This window comes from Scyliorhinus canicula, chromosome 1 (assembly GCF_902713615.1).
Source record: "Scyliorhinus canicula chromosome 1, sScyCan1.1, whole genome shotgun sequence".
NCBI lineage: Eukaryota > Metazoa > Chordata > Chondrichthyes > Carcharhiniformes > Scyliorhinidae > Scyliorhinus > Scyliorhinus canicula.
In genome coordinates, this window is record NC_052146.1 from 991383 (window position 1) to 1013034 (window position 21652).

General features: G+C 47.4%; 1 protein-coding gene across 1 annotated transcript; it reads right to left on the reverse strand.

Moving 5' to 3' along the window:
- Window positions 1-501: 501 nt before the first annotated feature.
- rflna (refilin A) lies at window positions 502-20525 on the reverse strand. The gene is made up of 2 exons (XM_038817851.1): window positions 20422-20525; window positions 502-1703 (listed from the first exon to the last, which is right to left on the reverse strand). Exons 1-2 carry the CDS (start codon window positions 20481-20483, stop codon window positions 1370-1372), a joined length of 396 nt encoding a protein of 131 aa, XP_038673779.1. The 5' UTR covers window positions 20484-20525; the 3' UTR covers window positions 502-1369.
- Window positions 20526-21652: the final 1127 nt, after the last annotated feature.

Below are 21652 nucleotides of genomic sequence, written 5' to 3' on the forward strand. Positions count from 1 at the left end.
TGCTTTCTCCCCATAGCCTTTGATCCTATTCTCCCCAAGTGCTATATCCAGCCGCCTTTTGAATATAATCAAAGTTTTATCATCAACTACTTCCTGTGGTAATGAATTCCACAGGTTCACCACTCTCTGTGTGAAGAAATGTCTCCTCATCTCTGTCCGAAATGGTTTGCCCTGAAACCTCAGACTGTGACCCCTGGTTCTGGACACACCCATCATTGGTAACATCTTCCCTGCATCTACCCTGTCTGGTCCTGTTAGAATTTTATAAGTCTCTATGAGATCCCCCCTCATTCTTCTGAACTCCAGCGAGAACAATCCCAACCTAGTCAATCTCTCCTCATATGACAGTCCCGCCATCCCTGGAATCAGTCTGATAAACCTTCGCTGCTCTCCCTCGAGAGCAAGAACATCCTTCCTCAGAGAAGGAGACCAAAACTGCGCACAATACTCCAGGTGTGGCCTCACCAAGGCCCTGTACAATTGCAGCAACACATCCCTGCTTCTATACTCCTTCTTAAATATATTCAGTGACTTGGTCTCCACAGCTTTCTGTGGTCAAGGATTCCACAGTTTCACCACCTTCAGTGAAGTGGTTTCTCCTGGTTTCAGTTCTAAATGGCTGACTCGGTATTCTGAGACTATGACCCATTGTTCTAGACGCCCCCAAACACAGGAAATGACATCCCTTCCCCAGTCTGTGCCACCCGTCACAATGTCAGACCTTTCAGTCACATCCCTCATCTTTCTAAATCCGTGTCATCAATCCACTGTAATAAAGATGAAAACTGTTGCTTTTGGGCCAGATCCACTAAGATCTACCCACCACCCAATCAGATCCAACTGCCCTCCAATCAGAGCCACCCAATCAGATCCAACTGCCCTCCAATCAGAGCCACCCAATCAGATCCAACTGCTGTCCAATCAGAGCCACCCAATCAGATCCAACTGCCCTCCAATCAGAGCCACCCAATCAGATCCAACTGCCCTCCAATCAGAGCCACCCAATCAGATCCAACTGCCCTCCAATCAGAGCCACCCAATCAGATTCAACTGCCCTCCAATCAGAGCCACCCAATCAGATCCAACTGCCCTCCAATCAGAGCCACCCAATCAGATCCACCCCATGCTCTTTTGCTGCAATGAGATGTGAAATATTTGTCTACAGTTGTGATACTTTCTGAGTTCTGAATTATTTCGTTAATCTATAATTTGTTCCTTCGGATTCTGTATGTGGTGATTCCTGGGGAGCGAATAACATTTTCCAATTTCAATAATTGCACAAAGCAGATTAATGAGAGTCTGTGGACAGGGGTCATGAACCCGCAAAGCTTCCTAACAATGGGAGCTTGGTACGTGGCAGCCAGGCGGCTCACAGATCCTCCATGTAGATGAGGCAAGGATTGGCTCTGTCCACAGTCTGTAGCTGGATACTGGAGATGAAGTGTTGCTGACGGCTGGCCGCATTGTAGTTCAGCGTAGTTCTGTAAATGTTCTTTACATGTTTGGGGAAGATGATGGTCGTGCTCGCAAAGCGGACAGGTTTCTGCCTTGGCTCAAATCGGAGTTGTGATTTATAATTTCTCCACGTGCAGTTGGGTATGATGGTCACTGTCTCGCTGTACGAGGTAACTGTTGGCATTGTTTGGTAATCGACACAAGCCCGATAGTGTTTGTCGGAGTTATAATTCACGAGCGAGTTCCACCTGTAAATACACAATCAACATGGTCTCTCCTGTTGTGAGATACACCTTCCTTAAATAGTCACGAGTCAGATAACACAACCTGGGCGAAGGACAGCGAAGATTTGCCTGAATAATATCCTGGTCTCATACAGTAAAATTACAATGAATAATTACACAAACTGGGATTGTACTGCCTGCAACATAGAAAATAGGAGCCGCAGGAGGCCATTCGGCCATTCGAGCCTGCTACCCCATTCACTATGATCGTGGCTGATCATCAAGTTCAATACCCTGATCCCTGCCTTCCCCCCCATATCCCTGAATCCCTTTAGCCCCAAGAGCGGAATCTAATCCCTTCCTGAAATTACACAATGTTTTGGCCTCAACTACTTTCTGTGGGAGTGAATTCCACAGGTTCCCCACTCTCTGGGTGAAGACATTTCTCCTCACCTCAGTCCTAAAGGTTTGCCCCTGATCCTCAAACTGTGACCCCTAGTCCTGGACTCCCCCACCATCCGGAACATTCTCTCTGAATCTACCCTGTCTAATCCTGTTAGAAATTTATAAGTTTCAATGAGATCCCCTCTCACTCTTCTGAACTCCAATCAATATAATCCTCACCGAGGGACACTCGGAGCGAGGGACACCCGGAGCGAGGGACACCCGGAGCGAGGGACACCCGGAGCGAGGGACACCCGGAGCGAGGGACACTCGGAGCGAGGGACACCCGGAGCGAGGGACACTCGGAGCGAGGGATACTCGGAGCGAGGGACACTCGGAGCGAGGGACACTCAGAGCGAGGGACACTCGGAGCGAGGGACACTCGGAGCGAGGGACACTCGGAGCACGTTATCTTCTCGCGAGTGCTGCTCCTTCTGAATATCCTGACTGTTTAAGTTTGATCCAGATTCTGTGCAGACAGAGTTGGAGATAAACACTGAAGATAAATGACCAGTTACCCTTGCTGCTAATGTAGCCGGGTCGTGTGGCTCTTTACTACGTGTACTTTAGTCGCCAGCTCACTGTAACAGCCTGAACATTGAGTGAAATTTTTGCTGTCAAAACTGTTGTGTTTATGTGTCTGAGTGAATGACATGGAAATTGGCTCAAAAGCATTTCATTTGTGGTGTTTGTCCCCTTTAAGAGGTAATCTATAGAGAGGGGAAAGTGGCTGGGAACCAATCAGTGACCAGGGTGGGGATCACCCGAGAAGGTTTACTCACAGACACAAGGCTCTGTATGTAGTTATTGTAAATAAACAGAGCAGTTGTTCGTTACCAAACTGGTGAATGGGAAACATTACATTGGCGACGAGGATAAAAGAAAAAATTGGCCCTAAGATGGTGAGTATTAAGTTACAGTGAAGTTCAGTGTGAGTTGCGGAACAGAGAGGTGTTAGCAGATACACCCGGATTCGGACAGATAGATCCTTGCGAAGCCTCTGTGGAGAACTGGACCCAACACATTGAATTTTTGGACTATCTTTTTCAGGCCAATGAAATAGAGAAGGAGGAGAAGTGAAAGGCTCTCCTTCTGAGCTGAGTCAGTGACAGAGTCAGTAACTATGGGCCAGATTCTCCCACTCTGAGGCCAAGTGCGAAGGATCTGTGGCGTTTTACGTGGAAACAAATCGGCGGCGCCCCCTCACCGATGCTGCGACCGGTGAGGGGCGAGCAGTCGTGCCACCAAAAATCCCGGCCTGCATGAAATAAACCTGCCGGAGAATTGCCTGGCCCATGGCCGCGCATGCGCAGAACGACAACCTACAGCAGTCGAGCTGTACAACATGGCGCTGGTCGTACACGGACCTGACCTGCCAGATAGTACCCCGCCGGACACCCCTCGCCACCCCCATCCACCCCACACCAGTCCCCCCCCCCCCCGGCCAGCCACGCCAGAGCGAAGGTGGGACCACGCGCCTCCTGCGCCATTGGGAACTCAGCCCATTGGGGAGGGCCTTCAGGTGACACCCTGAGGCCATCCCAACGCCACGCGCACCGTGATGACGCCTTCAGAATGGGCAGAGCATACGCCACGCGCACCGCGATGACGCCTTCAGAATGGGCGGAGCATACGCCACGCGCACCGCGATGACGCCTTCAGAATGGGCGGAGCATACGCCACGCGCACCGCGATGACGCCTTCAGAATGGGCGGAGCATACGAAACCTGCCTCAAACAGGCGTCGCCCCCAATTCCATCGTAAAAATGGATTCTTTGCCCAACCACCGATGATGAAATCGGTGTTGTGAAACACAGAATCTCACCCTGAGTCAGTGACAGACACATGACAGAGTCACAAGTGTTTCAGATGGAAGGTACCAGTACTATGGATTTAAATATTCACTCAATGTTCAGCGTGAAAGGGGGAAAGTCACCCTATCAGGAGGTGAAATCCTATCATGGAGGGAAAATCTTATGAGGAAAGGCTGATGGACTTGAGGTTGTTTTCGTTAGAGAGAAGAAGGTTAAGAGGTGACCTAATAGAGGCATACAAAATGATCAGAGGGTTAGATAGGGTGGACAGCGAGAGCCTTCTCCCGCGGATGGAGGTGGCTAGCACGAGGGGACATAGCCTTAAATTGAGGGGTAATAGATATAGGACAGAGGTCAGAGGTGGGTTTTTTACGCAAAGAGTGGTGAGGCCGTGGAATGCCCTACCTGCAACAGTAGTGAACTCGCCAACATTGAGGGCATTTAAAAGTTTATTGGATAAGCATATGGATGATAAGGGCATAGTTTAGGTTAGATGGCCTTTAGTTTTTTCCATGTCGGTGCAACATTGAGGGCAGAAGGGCCTGTACTGCGCTGTATCGTTCTATGTTCTATGTTCTATGTGAGCCCTTAAAGATAGAAGTTCACAGAGAGGAGAACATGCATTTTAATATTTACAGGGAGGTGTCCGGTCATTGAGTTTGAGGGATACCGCAACAAAACTAACAACTTACACAGGAGAAGCCATTTTGGTAAAGGTTACAAACACAGTATCTGTAAAGTAGCAGCAACGGTTCACTCAGCTCCGAATAATAATACTACTATCAGGCCCGGAGACAAGTTACTGTGATTGACTCAAGGTAATCAGGTTAAACTGGGTGGAGATTTTCCAAGTACAGGAATAGGAACTGCTTGAGTTAATGAAGAATTATGAGAATGTTTTTCGCAATTAATTTGGTAAAATAAAGGGCCTTCAGGTGAAGATCTATATAGATCGAGAGGCAACCACTAGTTTTTTAGGGCGAGACCAATGCCAAAGGTTTGCAAGAAAGATTGGACATGGAATGGAAGAAATTGGAAGCATTGGGTGTTACCCTGCCAGTTCAATTGCAGAGGGGGCAGCACCCACAGTCCCTGTGATAAAGCCTGACAAGACCTCTGGCAGCGGTGGAGACTACAATTTAACAGTTAATCAGTGTGCGAAGTTAGATAAGTATACAGTCCCCAAGATTGAAGATTTGGACGCAAAGCTGGCTGGAGGTCAGTCTTGTACAAAGCGAGATGTGAGCGACACATATAAGCAACTTGAGTTAGATGAAGCTTCATTTTACGATAAACACGCACAAAGGTTTGTTTCAGTATACGCGCCTAATCTTTGGTGTGTTGTCAGTATGTGTTATTTCCCAGGGAACAATGGAAAGTCCGTTGCAAGGTCTGTTGCGGGTTGTAGTATTCCTGCAGGATCTTTTGATAACTGGACCATCACAAGCTGAGCACCAAGATAACTTAGAGGATGTGCTGAAGACATTTCAAGAGGCTGGAGTAAGTCTCAAGAAGGAAAGATGTACGTTTCAAACCACTGTGGTCACCTATCTGGGGCATCGCGTGATTCACCAGGATTAACCCCCATGGAAGGCAAGGCAGAAGCAGCAAAGGAAGCACCGGCTCCCAGTAACACATCTGACCTCAAGTCATTCTTCGGAATGGTTAATTACTGTGGCAGTTTTCTATCCAATTTTTCCACATAATTAACCTCTTTGCATTGCCCCTAAATAAGGACCAACGTTAGGATTGGAACTTTCACCCGAAAGAGGTTTTTAAGAGAGTAAAGCAATTGTTACATTTATCAGGTTTAGTGGTGCATTCCAACCCATCGAAGGAATTGGTTTTAAGCTCTCACATTCTCCCAATGGCTCCGCGGGAGCGGTATTGTCCCACAGGATGGATGACGGAGCTGAAAGGCCAATAGGGAATTTCGCAAGAAGCCTGTCAGGAGGCTGAAAAAGGCCACTGTCAGATTGAAAAAGGCGGTGTGTCAATAGTGTATGGGGTAAAGAGGTTCCACCAGAGTGTATATGGCAGACATTTTACCATTGTTACGGACCACAAACCACTCTGGGGTCTTTTTAAAGATAAAGCTATTCGACCTTGGCCGCTGATTCTATCTTCACGAATATACATTCAAACACCCTCCTGGAAACCCAAATCCGAATGTGGAGGCGTTTAGTCTCCTGCCTTTACCAGAGAGTGTAGCCCTCCCCCCAGAACCGCAGGAAATTGCTGAATTTCTCGGTCACGTTGCCAGTTTGGGGCAGCAAATCAAATATTGGAGCAGCAGGAACCCGCTGTTGTCCAAAGTCAGGCCCAGGACAGAGGCTCGGCCAGTTTCTGAAGAGGCACTTAGCGTATTTCCCACAATCCTTACCATATACCCTCAGTCCTTACCGTATTCCCCTCAGTCCTTACCGTATTCCCCCCAGTCCTTACCGTATTCCCTCAGTCCTTACCGTATTCCCTCAGTCCTTACCGTATTCCCCCCAGTCCTTACCGTATTCCCTCAGCCCTTACCGTATTCCCTCAGTCCTTACCGTATTCCCCCCAGTCCTTAACATATACCCTCAGTCCTTACCGTATTCCCTCAGTCCTTACCGTATTCCCCTCAGTCCTTACCGTATTCCCCTCAGTCCTTACCGTATTCCCCTCAGTCCTTACCGTATTCCCCTCAGTCCTTACCGTATTCCCCTCAGTCCTTACCGTATTCCCTCAGTCCTTACCGTATTCCCTCAGTCCTTACCGTATTCCCTCAGTCCTTACCGTATTCCCTCAGTCCTTACCGTATTCCCCTCAGTCCTTACCGTATTCCCTCAGTCCTTACCGTATTCCCCTCAGTCCTTACCGTATTCCCTCAGTCCTTACCGTATTCCCTCAGTCCTTACCGTATTCCCCTCAGTCCTTACCGTATTCCCCTCAGCCCTTACCGTATTCCCTCAGTCCTTACCGTATTCCCCTCAGTCCTTACCGTATTCCCCCCAGTCCTTACCGTATTCCCTCAGTCCTTACCGTATTCCCCTCAGTCCTTACCGTATTCCCTCAGTCCTTACCGTATTCCCCTCAGTCCTTACCGTATTCCCCTCAGTCCTTACCGTATTCCCCTCAGTCCTTACCGTATTCCCTCAGTCCTTACCGTATTCCCTCAGTCCTTACCGTATTCCCTCAGTTCTTACCGTATTCCCCTAAGTCCTTACCGTATTCCCTCAGTCCTTACCGTATTCCCCCCAGTCCTTACCGTATTTCCCTCAGTCCTTACCGTATTTCCCTCAGTCCTTACCGTTATTTCCTCAGTCCTTACCGTATTCCCCTCAGTCCTTACCGTATTCCCCTCAGTCCTTTTTGGGGACGTTTTAAACTAATGTGGCAGGGGGATGGGAACCAGATTAGGAAGTTAGAGGTCAGTAAAGAGGCAGCAACTAAAGCCGGTAAGGTATGAGATATTAAACTCAATGTGACTAAGGGGAAGAGTAGACAGGGAAGAGATGATGATCGCAAAGAGACAGGTGGTCTGAGGTGCATTTGTTTTAATGCGAGAAGTGTAGCAGGTAAGGCAGATGAATTTAAGGCTTGGATTAGTACCTGGGAATATGATGTTATTGGTATTACTGAGACTTGGTTGAGGGAAGAGCAGGACTGGCAACTGAATATCCCAGGGTATAGATGCTTCAGGAGGGATAGAGAGGGAGGTAGAAGGGGTGGAGGAGTTGCATTACTCATCAGAGATGATATCACAGCTGTGATTAAGGAGGGCACGATGGAGGTTTCGAGCACTGAGGCAATATGGATAGAGCTAAGAAATAGGAAGGGTGCAGTAATATTGTTGGGACTTTACTACAGGCCTCCCAAAAGCGAGCATGAAGTAGAGGTACAAATATGCAGACAGATTAGAGAAAAATGTCGGAGCAATAGGGTGGTTGTGATGGGAGATTTTAACTTCCCCAACATTGAATGGGATTCGTGTAGTGTTGGAGGCGTAGATGGAGCAGAGTTTGTAAGGAGCATCCAGGAGAGTTTTTTAGAGCAGTATGTAAATAGTCCAACTCGTGAAGGGGCCATACTGGACCTGGTATTGGGGAATGATCCCGGCCAGGTGGTTGATGTTTCAGTCAGTGATTACTTTGGGAATAGCGATCACAATTCCGTAAGTTTTAGAATACTCATGGGCAAAGACGAGAGTGGTCCTAAAGGAAGAGTGCTAAATTGGGGAAAGGCAGAGTATAACAAAATTCTGCAGGAGCGAGGGAATGTGGATTGGGAGCAGCTGTTTAAGGGTAAATCCACATTTGAAATGTGGAAGTCTTTTAAGGAAAGGTTGATTAGAGTGCAGGACAGACATGTCCCTGTGAAAATGAGAGATAGAAATGGCAAGATTAGGGAACCATGGATGACGGGTGGAATTGTGAGACTAGCTAAGATGAAAAAGGAAGCATACATAGGATCGAGGCAACTCAAAACTGATGAAGCTTTGGAGGAATATCGGGAAAGTAGGACAAATCTCAAACGCGCGATAAAGAGGGCTAAAAGGGGTCATGAAATATATTTGGCTAGCAGGGTTAAGGAAAATGTGCCTTTTATTCGTATATAAGGAGCAAGAGGGAAACTAGAGAAAGGATTGGCCCACTCAAAGACAAAAGAGGGAATTTATGCGTGGAGTCAGAGGAAATGAGTGAGCTTCTTAATGAGTACTTTGCATCGGTATTCACCAAGGAGACGGACATGATGGATGTTGAGGCTAGGGATGGATGTTTAAATACTCTAGGTCATGTCGGCATAAGGAAGGGGGAGGTTTTGGGTATTCTAAAAGACATTAAGGTGGACAAGTCCCCAGGACCGGATGGGATCTATCCCAGGTTTCTGAGGGAAGCGAGGGACAAAATAGCTGGGCCTTAACAGATATCTTTGCAGCATCCTTGAGCACGGGTGAGGCCCCGGAGGACTGGAGAATTGCTAATGTTGTCCCTTTGTTTAAGAAGGGTAGCAGGGATAATCCAGGGAATTATAGACCTGTGAGCTTGACGTCAGTGGCAAACTGTTGGAGAAGATACTGAGGGATGGGGTCTATTCACATCTGGAAGAAAATAGACATCAGTGATAGGCAGCATGGTTTTGTGCAGGGAAGGTCATGCCTTACAAACCTAATAGAATTATTTGAGGAAGTGACAAAGTTAATTGATGAGGGAAGGGCTGTAGATGTCATATACATGGACTTTAGTAAGGCATTTGATAAGGATTCCCATGGCAGGTTGATGGAAAAAGTGAAGTCGTATGGGGTTCAGGGTGTACTAGCTAGATGGATAAAGAACTGGCTGGGCAATAGGAGACTAAGAGTAGTGGTGGAAGGGAGTGTCTCAAAATGGAGAAAGGTGACTAGTGGTGTTCCACAGGGATCCGTGCTGGGACCACTGTTGTTTGTGATATGCATAAATGACCTGGAGGAAGGTATAGGTGGTCTGATGAGCAAGTTTGCAGATGATGCTAAGATTGGTGGAGTTGCAGATAGCGAGGAGGACTGTCAGAGAATACAACAAAATATAGATAGATTGGAGAGTTGGGCAGAGAAATGGCAGGTAGAGTTCAATCCAGGCAAATGTGAAGTGCTGCATTTTGGAAGATCTAACTCAAGAGCAGACTATATGGTCAATGGAAGAGTACTGGGGAAAAGTGATGTACAGAGAAATCTGGGAGTTCAGGTCAATTGTACCCTGAAGGTGGCAACGCAGGTTGATAGAGTGGTCAAGAAGGCATACAGCATGCTTGCCTTCATCGGACGGGGTATTGAGTACAAGATTGTTACAGTTGTATCGGACTTTGGTTAGGCCACATTTGGAATACTGCGTGCAGTTCTGGTCGCCACATTACCAGAAGGATGTGGATGCTTTAGAGAGGGTGCAGAGGAGGTTCACCAGGATGTTGCCTGGTATGGAGGGTGCTAGCTATGAAGAAAGGTTGAGTAGATTAGGATTGTTTTCATTGGAAAGACGGAGGTTGAGCAGAGACCTGATTCAGGTCTAAAAAATTATGAGAGGTATGGACAGGGTGGATAGCAACAAGCATTTTCCAAGAGTGGGGGTGTCAGTTACAAGGGGTCACGATTTCAAGGTGAGAGGGGGAAAGTTTAAGGGAGATGTGCGTGGAAAGTTTTTTACGCAGAGGGTGGTGGGTGCCTGGAATGCTTTGCCAGCGGAGGTGGTAGAGGCGGGCACGATAGCATCATTTAAGATGCATCTGGACAGATATATGAACGGGCGGGAACAGAGGGAAGTAGATCCTTGGAAAATAGGCGATAGGTTTAGATAAAGGATCTGGATCGGCGCAGGCTGGGAGGGCCGAAGGGCCTGTTCCTGTGCTGTAATTTTCTTTGTTCTTACCGTATTCCCTCAATCCTTACCGTATTCCCCTCAGTCCTTACCGTATTCCCTCAATCCTTACCGTATTTCCCTCAATCCTTACCGTATTTCCCTCAATCATAGAACATAGAACAGTACAGCACAGAACAGGCCCTTCGGCCCTCGATGTTGTGCCGAACAATGATCACCCTACTTAAACCCACGTAACCCGTATACCCGTAAGCCAACAATCCCCCCATTAACCTTACACTACGGGCAATTTTTTTAGCATGGCCAATCCACCTAACCCGCACATCTTTGGACTGTGGGAGGAAACCGGAGCACCCGGAGGAAACCCACGCACACACGGGGAGGACGTGCAGACTCCACACAGACAGTGACCCAGCCGGGAATCGAACCTGGGACCCTGGAGCTGTGAAGCATTGATGCTAACCACCATGCTACCGTGAGGCCCCATGAAGTCCTTACCGTATTTCCCTCAACCCTTACCGTATTTCCCTCAATCCTTACCGTATTTCCCTCAATCCTTACCGTATTTCCCTCAATCCTTACCGTATTTCCCTCAATCCTTACCGTATTTCCCTCAACCCTTACCGTATTTCCCTCAATCCTTACCGTATTTCCCACAATCCTTACCGTATTTCCCTCAATCCTTACCGTATTTCCCTCAATCCTTACCGTATTTCCCTCAGTCCTTACCGTATTCCCCTCAGCCCTTACCGTATTCCCTCAGTCCTTACCGTATTCCCCTCAGTCCTTACCGTATTCCCCTCAGTCCTTACCGTATTCCCCCCAGTCCTTACCGTATTCCCTCAGTCCTTACCGTATTCCCCTCAGTCCTTACCGTATTCCCTCAGTCCTTACCGTATTCCCCCCAGTCCTTACCGTATTCCCCTCAGTCCTTACCGTATTCCCCTCAGTCCTTACCGTATTCCCCTCAGTCCTTACCGTATTCCCCTCAGTCCTTACCGTATTCCCCTCAGTCCTTACCGTATTCCCCTCAGTCCTTACCGTATTCCCCTCAGTCCTTACCGTATTCCCCTCAGTCCTTTCCGTATTCCCCTCAGTCCTTACCGTATTCCCTCAGTCCTTACCGTATTCCCCTCAGTCCTTACCGTATTCCCTCAGTCCTTACCGTATTCCCCTCAATCCTTACCGTATTCCCTCAGTCCTTACCGTATTCCCCTCAGTCCTTACCGTATTCCCCTCAGTCCTTACCGTATTCCCTCAGTCCTTACCGTATTCCCCTCAGTCCTTACCGTATTTCCCTCAGTCCTTACCGTATTCCCCCCAGTCCTTACCGTATTCCCCTCAGTCCTTACCGTTATTCCCTCAGTCCTTACCGTATTCCCCCAGTCCTTACCGTATTTCCCTTACCGTATTCCCCTCAGTCCTTACCGTATTCCCCCCAGTCCTTACCGTTATTCCCTCAGTCCTTACCGTATTCCCCTCAGTCCTTACCGTATTCCCCCCAGTCCTTACCGTATTTCCCTCAGTCCTTACCGTATTTCCCTCAGTCCTTACCGTTATTTCCTCAGTCCTTACCGTATTCCCCTCAGTCCTTACCGTATTCCCCTCAGTCCTTTTTGGGGACGTTTTAAACTAATGTGGCAGGGGGATGGGAACCAGATTAGGAAGTTAGAGGTCAGTAAAGAGGCAGCAACTAAAGCCGGTAAGGTATGAGATATTAAACTCAATGTGACTAAGGGGAAGAGTAGACAGGGAAGAGATGATGATCGCAAAGAGACAGGTGGTCTGAGGTGCATTTGTTTTAATGCGAGAAGTGTAGCAGGTAAGGCAGATGAATTTAAGGCTTGGATCAGTACCTGGGAATATGATGCTATTGGTATTACTGAGACTTGGTTGAGGGAAGGGCAGGACTGGCAACTGAATATCCCAGGCTATAGATGCTTCAGGAGGGATAGAGAGGGAGGTAGAAGGGGTGGAGGAGTTGCATTACTGGTCAGAGATGATATCACAGCTGTGATTAAGGAGGGCACGATGGAGGATTCGAGCACTGAGGCAATATGGATAGAGCTAAGAAATAGGAAGGGTGCAGTAATATTGTTGGGACTTTACTACAGGCCTCCCAAAAGCGAGCATGAAGTAGAGGTACAAATATGCAGACAGATTATAGAACAATGTCGGAGCAATAGGGTGGTTGTGATGGGAGATTTTAACTTCCCCAACATTGAATGGGATTCGTGTAGTGTTGGAGGCGTAGATGGAGCAGAGTTTGTAAGGAGCATCCAGGAGAGTTTTTTAGAGCAGTATGTAAATAGTCCAACTCGTGAAGGGGCCATACTGGACCTGGTATTGGGGAATGATCCCGGCCAGGTGGTTGATGTTTCAGTCGGTGATTACTTTGGGAATAGCGATCACAATTCCGTAAGTTTTAGAATACTCATGGACAAAGACGAGAGTGGTCCTAAAGGAAGAGTGCTAAATTGGGGAAAGGCAGAGTATAACAAAATTCTGCAGGAGCGAGGGAATGTGGATTGGGAGCAGCTGTTTAAGGGTAAATCCACATTTGAAATGTGGAAGTCTTTTAAGGAAAGGTTGATTAGAGTGCAGGACAGACATGTCCCTGTGAAAATGAGAGATAGAAATGGCAAGATTAGGGAACCATGGATGACGGGTGGAATTGTGAGACTAGCTAAGATGAAAAAGGAAGCATACATAGGATCGAGGCAACTCAAAACTGATGAAGCTTTGGAGGAATATCGGGAAAGTAGGACAAATCTCAAACGCGCGATAAAGAGGGCTAAAAGGGGTCATGAAATATATTTGGCTAGCAGGGTTAAGGAAAATGTGCCTTTTATTCGTATATAAGGAGCAAGAGGGAAACTAGAGAAAGGATTGGCCCACTCAAAGACAAAAGAGGGAATTTATGCGTGGAGTCAGAGGAAATGAGTGAGCTTCTTAATGAGTACTTTGCATCGGTATTCACCAAGGAGACGGACATGATGGATGTTGAGGTTAGGGATGGATGTTTAAATACTCTAGGTCATGTCGGCATAAGGAAGGGGGAGGTTTTGGGTATTCTAAAAGGCATTAAGGTGGACAAGTCCCCAGGACCGGATGGGATCTATCCCAGGTTTCTGAGGGAAGCGAGGGACAAAATAGCTGGGCCTTAACAGATATCTTTGCAGCATCCTTGAGCACGGGTGAGGCCCCGGAGGACTGGAGAATTGCTAATGTTGTCCCTTTGTTTAAGAAGGGTAGCAGGGATAATCCAGGGAATTATAGACCTGTGAGCTTGACGTCAGTGGCAAACTGTTGGAGAAGATACTGAGGGATGGGGTCTATTCACATCTGGAAGAAAATAGACATCAGTGATAGGCAGCATGGTTTTGTGCAGGGAAGGCCTTACAAACCTAATAGAATTATTTGAGGAAGTGACAAAGTTAATTGATGAGGGAAGGGCTGTAGATGTCATATACATGGACTTTAGTAAGGCATTTGATAAGGATTCCCATGGCAGGTTGATGGAAAAAGTGAAGTCGTATGGGGTTCAGGGTGTACTAGCTAGATGGATAAAGAACTGGCTGGGCAATAGGAGACTAAGAGTAGTGGTGGAAGGGAGTGTCTCAAAATGGAGAAAGGTGACTAGTGGTGTTCCACAGGATCCGTGCTGGGACCACTGTTGTTTGTGATATGCATAAATGATCTGGAGGAAGGTATAGGTGGTCTGATGAGCAAGTTTGCAGATGATGCTAAGATTGGTGGAGTTGCAGATAGCGAGGAGGACTGTCAGAGAATACAACAAAATATAGATAGATTGGAGAGTTGGGCAGAGAAATGGCAGGTAGAGTTCAATCCAGGCAAATGTGAAGTGATGCATTTTGGAAGATCTAACTCAAGAGCAGACTATATGGTCAATGGAAGAGTACTGGGGAAAAGTGATGTACAGAGATATCTGGGAGTTCAGGTCAATTGTACCCTGAAGGTGGCAACGCAGGTTGATAGAGTGGTCAAGAAGGCATACAGCATGCTTGCCTTCATCGGACGGGGTATTGAGTACAAGATTGTTACAGTTGTATCGGACTTTGGTTCGGCCACATTTGGAATACTGCGTGCAGTTCTGGTCGCCACATTACCAGAAGGATGTGGATGCTTTAGAGAGGGTGCAGAGGAGGTTCACCAGGATGTTGCCTGGTATGGAGGGTGCTAGCTATGAAGAAAGGTTGAGTAGATTAGGATTGTTTTCATTGGAAAGACGGAGGTTGAGCGGAGACCTGATTCAGGTCTAAAAAATTATGAGAGGTATGGACAGGGTGGATAGCAACAAGCATTTTCCAAGAGTGGGGGTGTCAGTTACAAGGGGTCACGATTTCAAGGTGAGAGGGGGAAAGTTTAAGGGAGATGTGCGTGGAAAGTTTTTTACGCAGAGGGTGGTGGGTGCCTGGAATGCTTTGCCAGCGGAGGTGGTAGAGGCGGGCACGATAGCATCATTTAAGATGCATCTGGACAGATATATGAACGGGCGGGAACAGAGGGAAGTAGATCCTTGGAAAATAGGCGATAGGTTTAGATAAAGGATCTGGATCGGCGCAGGCTGGGAGGGCCGAAGGGCCTGTTCCTGTGCTGTAATTTTCTTTGTTCTTACCGTATTCCCTCAATCCTTACCGTATTCCCCTCAGTCCTTACCGTATTCCCTCAATCCTTACCGTATTTCCCTCAATCCTTACCGTATTTCCCTCAATCATAGAACATAGAACAGTACAGCACAGAACAGGCCCTTCGGCCCTCGATGTTGTGCCGAACAATGATCACCCTACTTAAACCCACGTAACCCGTATACCCGTAAGCCAACAATCCCCCCATTAACCTTACACTACGGGCAATTTTTTAGCATGGCCAATCCACCTAACCCGCACATCTTTGGACTGTGGGAGGAAACCGGAGCACCCGGAGGAAACCCACGCACACACGGGGAGGACGTGCAGACTCCACACAGACAGTGACCCAGCCGGGAATCGAACCTGGGACCCTGGAGCTGTGAAGCATTGATGCTAACCACCATGCTACCGTGAGGCCCCATGAAGTCCTTACCGTATTTCCCTCAACCCTTACCGTATTTCCCTCAATCCTTACCGTATTTCCCTCAATCCTTACCGTATTTCCCTCAATCCTTACCGTATTTCCCTCAATCCTTACCGTATTTCCCTCAACCCTTACCGTATTTCCCTCAATCCTTACCGTATTTCCCTCAATCCTTACCGTATTTCCCTCAATCCTTACCGTATTTCCCTCAATCCTTACCGTATTTCCCTCAGTCCTTACCGTATTTCCCTCAGTCCTTACCGTATTCCCCTCAGTCCTTACCGTATTCCCCTCAGTCCTTACCGTATTCCCCTCAGTCCTTACCGTATTCCCCCCAGTCCTTACCGTATTCCCTCAGTCCTTACCGTATTCCCCTCAGTCCTTACCATATTCCCTCAGTCCTTACCGTATTCCCCCCAGTCCTTACCGTATTCCCCTCAGTCCTTACCGTATTCCCCTCAGTCCTTACCGTATTCCCCTCAGTCCTTACCGTATTCCCCTCAGTCCTTACCGTATTCCCCTCAGTCCTTACCGTATTCCCCTCAGTCCTTACCGTATTCCCTCAGTCCTTACCGTATTCCCCTCAGTCCTTACCGTATTCCCCTCAGTCCTTACCGTATTCCCTCAGTCCTTACCGTATTCCCCTCAGTCCTTACCGTATTTCCCTCAGTCCTTACCGTATTCCCCCAGTCCTTACCGTATTCCCCTCAGTCCTTACCGTTATTCCCTCAGTCCTTACCGTATTCCCCCAGTCCTTACCGTATTTCCCTTACCGTATTCCCCTCAGTCCTTACCGTATTCCCCTCAGTCCTTACCGTTATTCCCTCAGTCCTTACCGTATTCCCCCCAGTCCTTACCGTATTCCCCTCAGTCCTTACCGTATTCCCTCAGTCCTTACCGTATTCCCCTCAGTCCTTACCGTATTACCCTCAGTCCTTACCGTATTCCCCTCAGTCCTTACTGTATTCCCTCAGTCCTTACCGTATTCCCTCAGTCCTTACCGTATTCCCTCAATTCTTACCGTATTCCCCTAAGTCCTTACCGTATTCCCTCAGTCCTTACCGTATTCCCCCCAGTCCTTACCGTATTTCCCTCAGTCCTTACCGTATTTCCCTCAGTCCTTACCGTTATTTCCTCAGTCCTTACCGTATTCCCCTCAGTCCTTACCGTATTCCCCTCAGTCCTTTTTGGGGACGTTTTAAACTAATGTGGCAGGGGGATGGGAACCAGATTAGGAAGTTAGAGGTCAGTAAAGAGGCAGCAACTAAAGCCGGTAAGGTATGAGATATTAAACTCAATGTGACTAAGGGGAAGAGTAGACAGGGAAGAGATGATGATCGCAAAGAGACAGGTGGTCTGAGGTGCATTTGTTTTAATGCGAGAAGTGTAGCAGGTAAGGCAGATGAATTTAAGGCTTGGATCAGTACCTGGGAATATGATGCTATTGGTATTACTGAGACTTGGTTGAGGGAAGGGCAGGACTGGCAACTGAATATCCCAGGCTATAGATGCTTCAGGAGGGATAGAGAGGGAGGTAGAAGGGGTGGAGGAGTTGCATTACTGGTCAGAGATGATATCACAGCTGTGATTAAGGAGGGCACGATGGAGGATTCGAGCACTGAGGCAATATGGATAGAGCTAAGAAATAGGAAGGGTGCAGTAATATTGTTGGGACTTTACTACAGGCCTCCCAAAAGAGAGCATGAAGTAGAGGTACAAATATGCAGACAGATTATAGAACAATGTCGGAGCAATAGGGTGGTTGTGATGGGAGATTTTAACTTCCCCAACATTGAATGGGATTCGTGTAGTGTTGGAGGCGTAGATGGAGCAGAGTTTGTAAGGAGCATCCAGGAGAGTTTTTTAGAGCAGTATGTAAATAGTCCAACTCGTGAAGGGGCCATACTGGACCTGGTATTGGGGAATGATCCCGGCCAGGTGGTTGATGTTTCAGTCGGTGATTACTTTGGGAATAGCGATCACAATTCCGTAAGTTTTAGAATACTCATGGACAAAGACGAGAGTGGTCCTAAAGGAAGAGTGCTAAATTGGGGAAAGGCAGAGTATAACAAAATTCTGCAGGAGCGAGGGAATGTGGATTGGGAGCAGCTGTTTAAGGGTAAATCCACATTTGAAATGTGGAAGTCTTTTAAGGAAAGGTTGATTAGAGTGCAGGACAGACATGTCCCTGTGAAAATGAGAGATAGAAATGGCAAGATTAGGGAACCATGGATGACGGGTGAAATTGTGAGACTAGCTAAGATGAAAAAGGAAGCATACATAGGATCGAGGCAACTCAAAACTGATGAAGCTTTGGAGGAATATCGGGAAAGTAGGACAAATCTCAAACGCGCGATAAAGAGGGCTAAAAGGGGTCATGAAATATATTTGGCTAGCAGGGTTAAGGAAAATGTGCCTTTTATTCGTATATAAGGAGCAAGAGGGAAACTACAGAAAGGATTGGCCCACTCAAAGACAAAAGAGGGAATTTATGCGTGGAGTCAGAGGAAATGAGTGAGCTTCTTAATGAGTACTTTGCATCGGTATTCACCAAGGAGACGGACATGATGGATGTTGAGGTTAGGGATGGATGTTTAAATACTCTAGGTCATGTCGGCATAAGGAAGGGGGAGGTTTTGGGTATTCTAAAAGGCATTAAGGTGGACAAGTCCCCAGGACCGGATGGGATCTATCCCAGGTTTCTGAGGGAAGCGAGGGACAAAATAGCTGGGCCTTAACAGATATCTTTGCAGCATCCTTGAGCACGGGTGAGGCCCCGGAGGACTGGAGAATTGCTAATGTTGTCCCTTTGTTTAAGAAGGGTAGCAGGGATAATCCAGGGAATTATAGACCTGTGAGCTTGACGTCAGTGGCAAACTGTTGGAGAAGATACTGAGGGATGGGGTCTATTCACATCTGGAAGAAAATAGACATCAGTGATAGGCAGCATGGTTTTGTGCAGGGAAGGTCATGCCTTACAAACCTAATAGAATTATTTGAGGAAGTGACAAAGTTAATTGATGAGGGAAGGGCTGTAGATGTCATATACATGGACTTTAGTAAGGCATTTGATAAGGATTCCCATGGCAGGTTGATGGAAAAAGTGAAGTCGTATGGGGTTCAGGGTGTACTAGCTAGATGGATAAAGAACTGGCTGGGCAATAGGAGACTAAGAGTAGTGGTGGAAGGGAGTGTCTCAAAATGGAGAAAGGTGACTAGTGGTGTTCCACAGGGATCCGTGCTGGGACCACTGTTGTTTGTGATATGCATAAATGATCTGGAGGAAGGTATAGGTGGTCTGATGAGCAAGTTTGCAGATGATGCTAAGATTGGTGGAGTTGCAGATAGCGAGGAGGACTGTCAGAGAATACAACAAAATATAGATAGATTGGAGAGTTGGGCAGAGAAATGGCAGGTAGAGTTCAATCCAGGCAAATGTGAAGTGATGCATTTTGGAAGATCTAACTCAAGAGCAGACTATATGGTCAATGGAAGAGTACTGGGGAAAAGTGATGTACAGAGAAATCTGGGAGTTCAGGTCAATTGTACCCTGAAGGTGGCAACGCAGGTTGATAGAGTGGTCAAGAAGGCATACAGCATGCTTGCCTTCATCGGACGGGGTATTGAGTACAAGATTGTTACAGTTGTATCGGACTTTGGTTCGGCCACATTTGGAATACTGCGTGCAGTTCTGGTCGCCACATTACCAGAAGGATGTGGATGCTTTAGAGAGGGTGCAGAGGAGGTTCACCAGGATGTTGCCTGGTATGGAGGGTGCTAGCTATGAAGAAAGGTTGAGTAGATTAGGATTGTTTTCATTGGAAAGACGGAGGTTGAGCGGAGACCTGATTCAGGTCTAAAAAATTATGAGAGGTATGGACAGGGTGGATAGCAACAAGCATTTTCCAAGAGTGGGGGTGTCAGTTACAAGGGGTCACGATTTCAAGGTGAGAGGGGGAAAGTTTAAGGGAGATGTGCGTGGAAAGTTTTTTACGCAGAGGGTGGTGGGTGCCTGGAATGCTTTGCCAGCGGAGGTGGTAGAGGCGGCACGATAGCATCATTTAAGATGCATCTGGACAGATATATGAATGGGCGGGAACAGAGGGAAGTAGATCCTTGGAAAATAGGCGATAGGTTTAGATAAAGGATCTGGATCGGCGCAGGCTGGGAGGGCCGAAGGGCCTGTTCCTGTGCTGTAATTTTCTTTGTTCTTACCGTATTCCCTAAATCCTTACCGTATTCCCCTCAGTCCTTACCGTATTCCCTCAATCCTTACCGTATTTCCCTCAATCCTTACCGTATTTCCCTCAATCATAGAACATAGAACAGTACAGCACAGAACAGGCCCTTCGGCCCTCGATGTTGTGCCGAACAATGATCACCCTACTTAAACCCACGTAACCCGTATACCCGTAAGCCAACAATCCCCCCATTAACCTTACACTACGGGCAATTTTTTTAGCATGGCCAATCCACCTAACCCGCACATCTTTGGACTGTGGGAGGAAACCGGAGCACCCGGAGGAAACCCACGCACACACGGGGAGGACGTGCAGACTCCACACAGACAGTGACCCAGCCGGGAATCGAACCTGGGACCCTGGAGCTGTGAAGCATTGATGCTAACCACCATGCTACCGTGAGGCCCCATGAAGTCCTTACCGTATTTCCCTCAACCCTTACCGTATTTCCCTCAATCCTTACCGTATTTCCCTCAATCCTTACCGTATTTCCCTCAATCCTTACCGTATTTCCCTCAATCCTTACCGTATTTCCCACAATCCTTACCGTATTTCCCTCAATCCTTACCGTATTTCCCTCAATCCTTACCGTATTTCCCTCAGTCCTTACCGTATTTCCCTCAATCCTTACCGTATTTCCCTCAGTCCTTACCGTATTTCCCTCAATCCTTACCGTATTTCCCTCAATCCTTACCGTATTTCCCTCAATCCTTACCGTATTTCCCTCAGTCCTTACCGTATTTCCCTCAATCCTTACCGTATTCCCCTCAGTCCTTACCGTATTTCCCTCAATCCTTACCGTATTCCCCTCAATCCTTACCGTATTCCCCTCAATCCTTACCGTATTTCCTGTGTGGATTCACAGTTGACTTCAATGCTTTCACCAAAGAACACAGGGTGCATTCTGGGCCTTGGTTCCAACAGGGGAGAATTCAGAACGACGTAGGGAATCTGGAATCAAATCACAGCAAAGTTAGCAAGAACGGCTAGGCACCCCCAGAACATAGAACATAGAACATAGAACGATACAGCGCAGTACAGGCCCTTCGGCCCTCGATGTTGCACCGACATGGAAAAAATCTAAAGGCCATCTAACCTACACTATGCCATTATCATCCATGTGCTTATCCAATAAACTTTTAAATGCCCTCAATGTTGGCGAGTTCACTGCTGTTGCAGGTAGGGCATTCCACGGCCTCACCACTCTTTGCGTAAAAAACCCACCTCTGACCTCTGTCCTATATCTATTATCCCTCAATTTAAGGCTATGTCCCCTCGTGCTAGTCACCCCCATCCGCGGGAGAAGGCTCTCGCTGTCCACCCTATCTAACCCTCTGATCATTTTGTATGCCTCTATTAAGTCACCTCTTAACCTTCTTCTCTCTAACGAAAACAACCTCAAGTCCATCAGCCTTTCCTCATAAGATTTTCCCTCCATACCAGGCAACATCCTGGTAAATCTCCTCTGCACCCGTTCCAAAGCTTCCACGTCCTTCCTATAATGAGGCGACCAGAACTGTACGCAATACTCCAAATGCGGCCGTACTAGAGTTTTGTACAACTGCAACATGACCTCATGGCTCCGGAACTCAATCCCTCTACCAATAAAGGCCAACACACCATAGGCCTTCTTCACAACCCTATCAACCTGGGTGGCAACTTTCAGGGATCTATGTACATGGACACCGAGATCCCTCTGCTCATCCACACTGCTAAGAATTTTACCATTAGCCAAATATTCCGCATTCCTGTTATTCTTTCCAAAGTGAATCACCTCACACTTCTCCACATTAAACTCCATTTGCCACCTCTCAGCCCAGCTCTGCAGCTTATCTATGTCCCTCTGTAACCTGCAACATCCTTCCGCACTGTCTACAACTCCACCGACTTTAGTGTCGTCTGCAAATTTACTCACCCATCCTTCTGCGCCCTCCTCTAGGTCATTTATAAAAATGACAAACAGCAACGGCCCCAGAACAGATCCTTGTGGTACGCCACTCGTAACTGAACTCCATTCTGAACATTTCCCATCAACTACCACTCTCTGTCTTCTTTCAACTAGCCAATTTCTG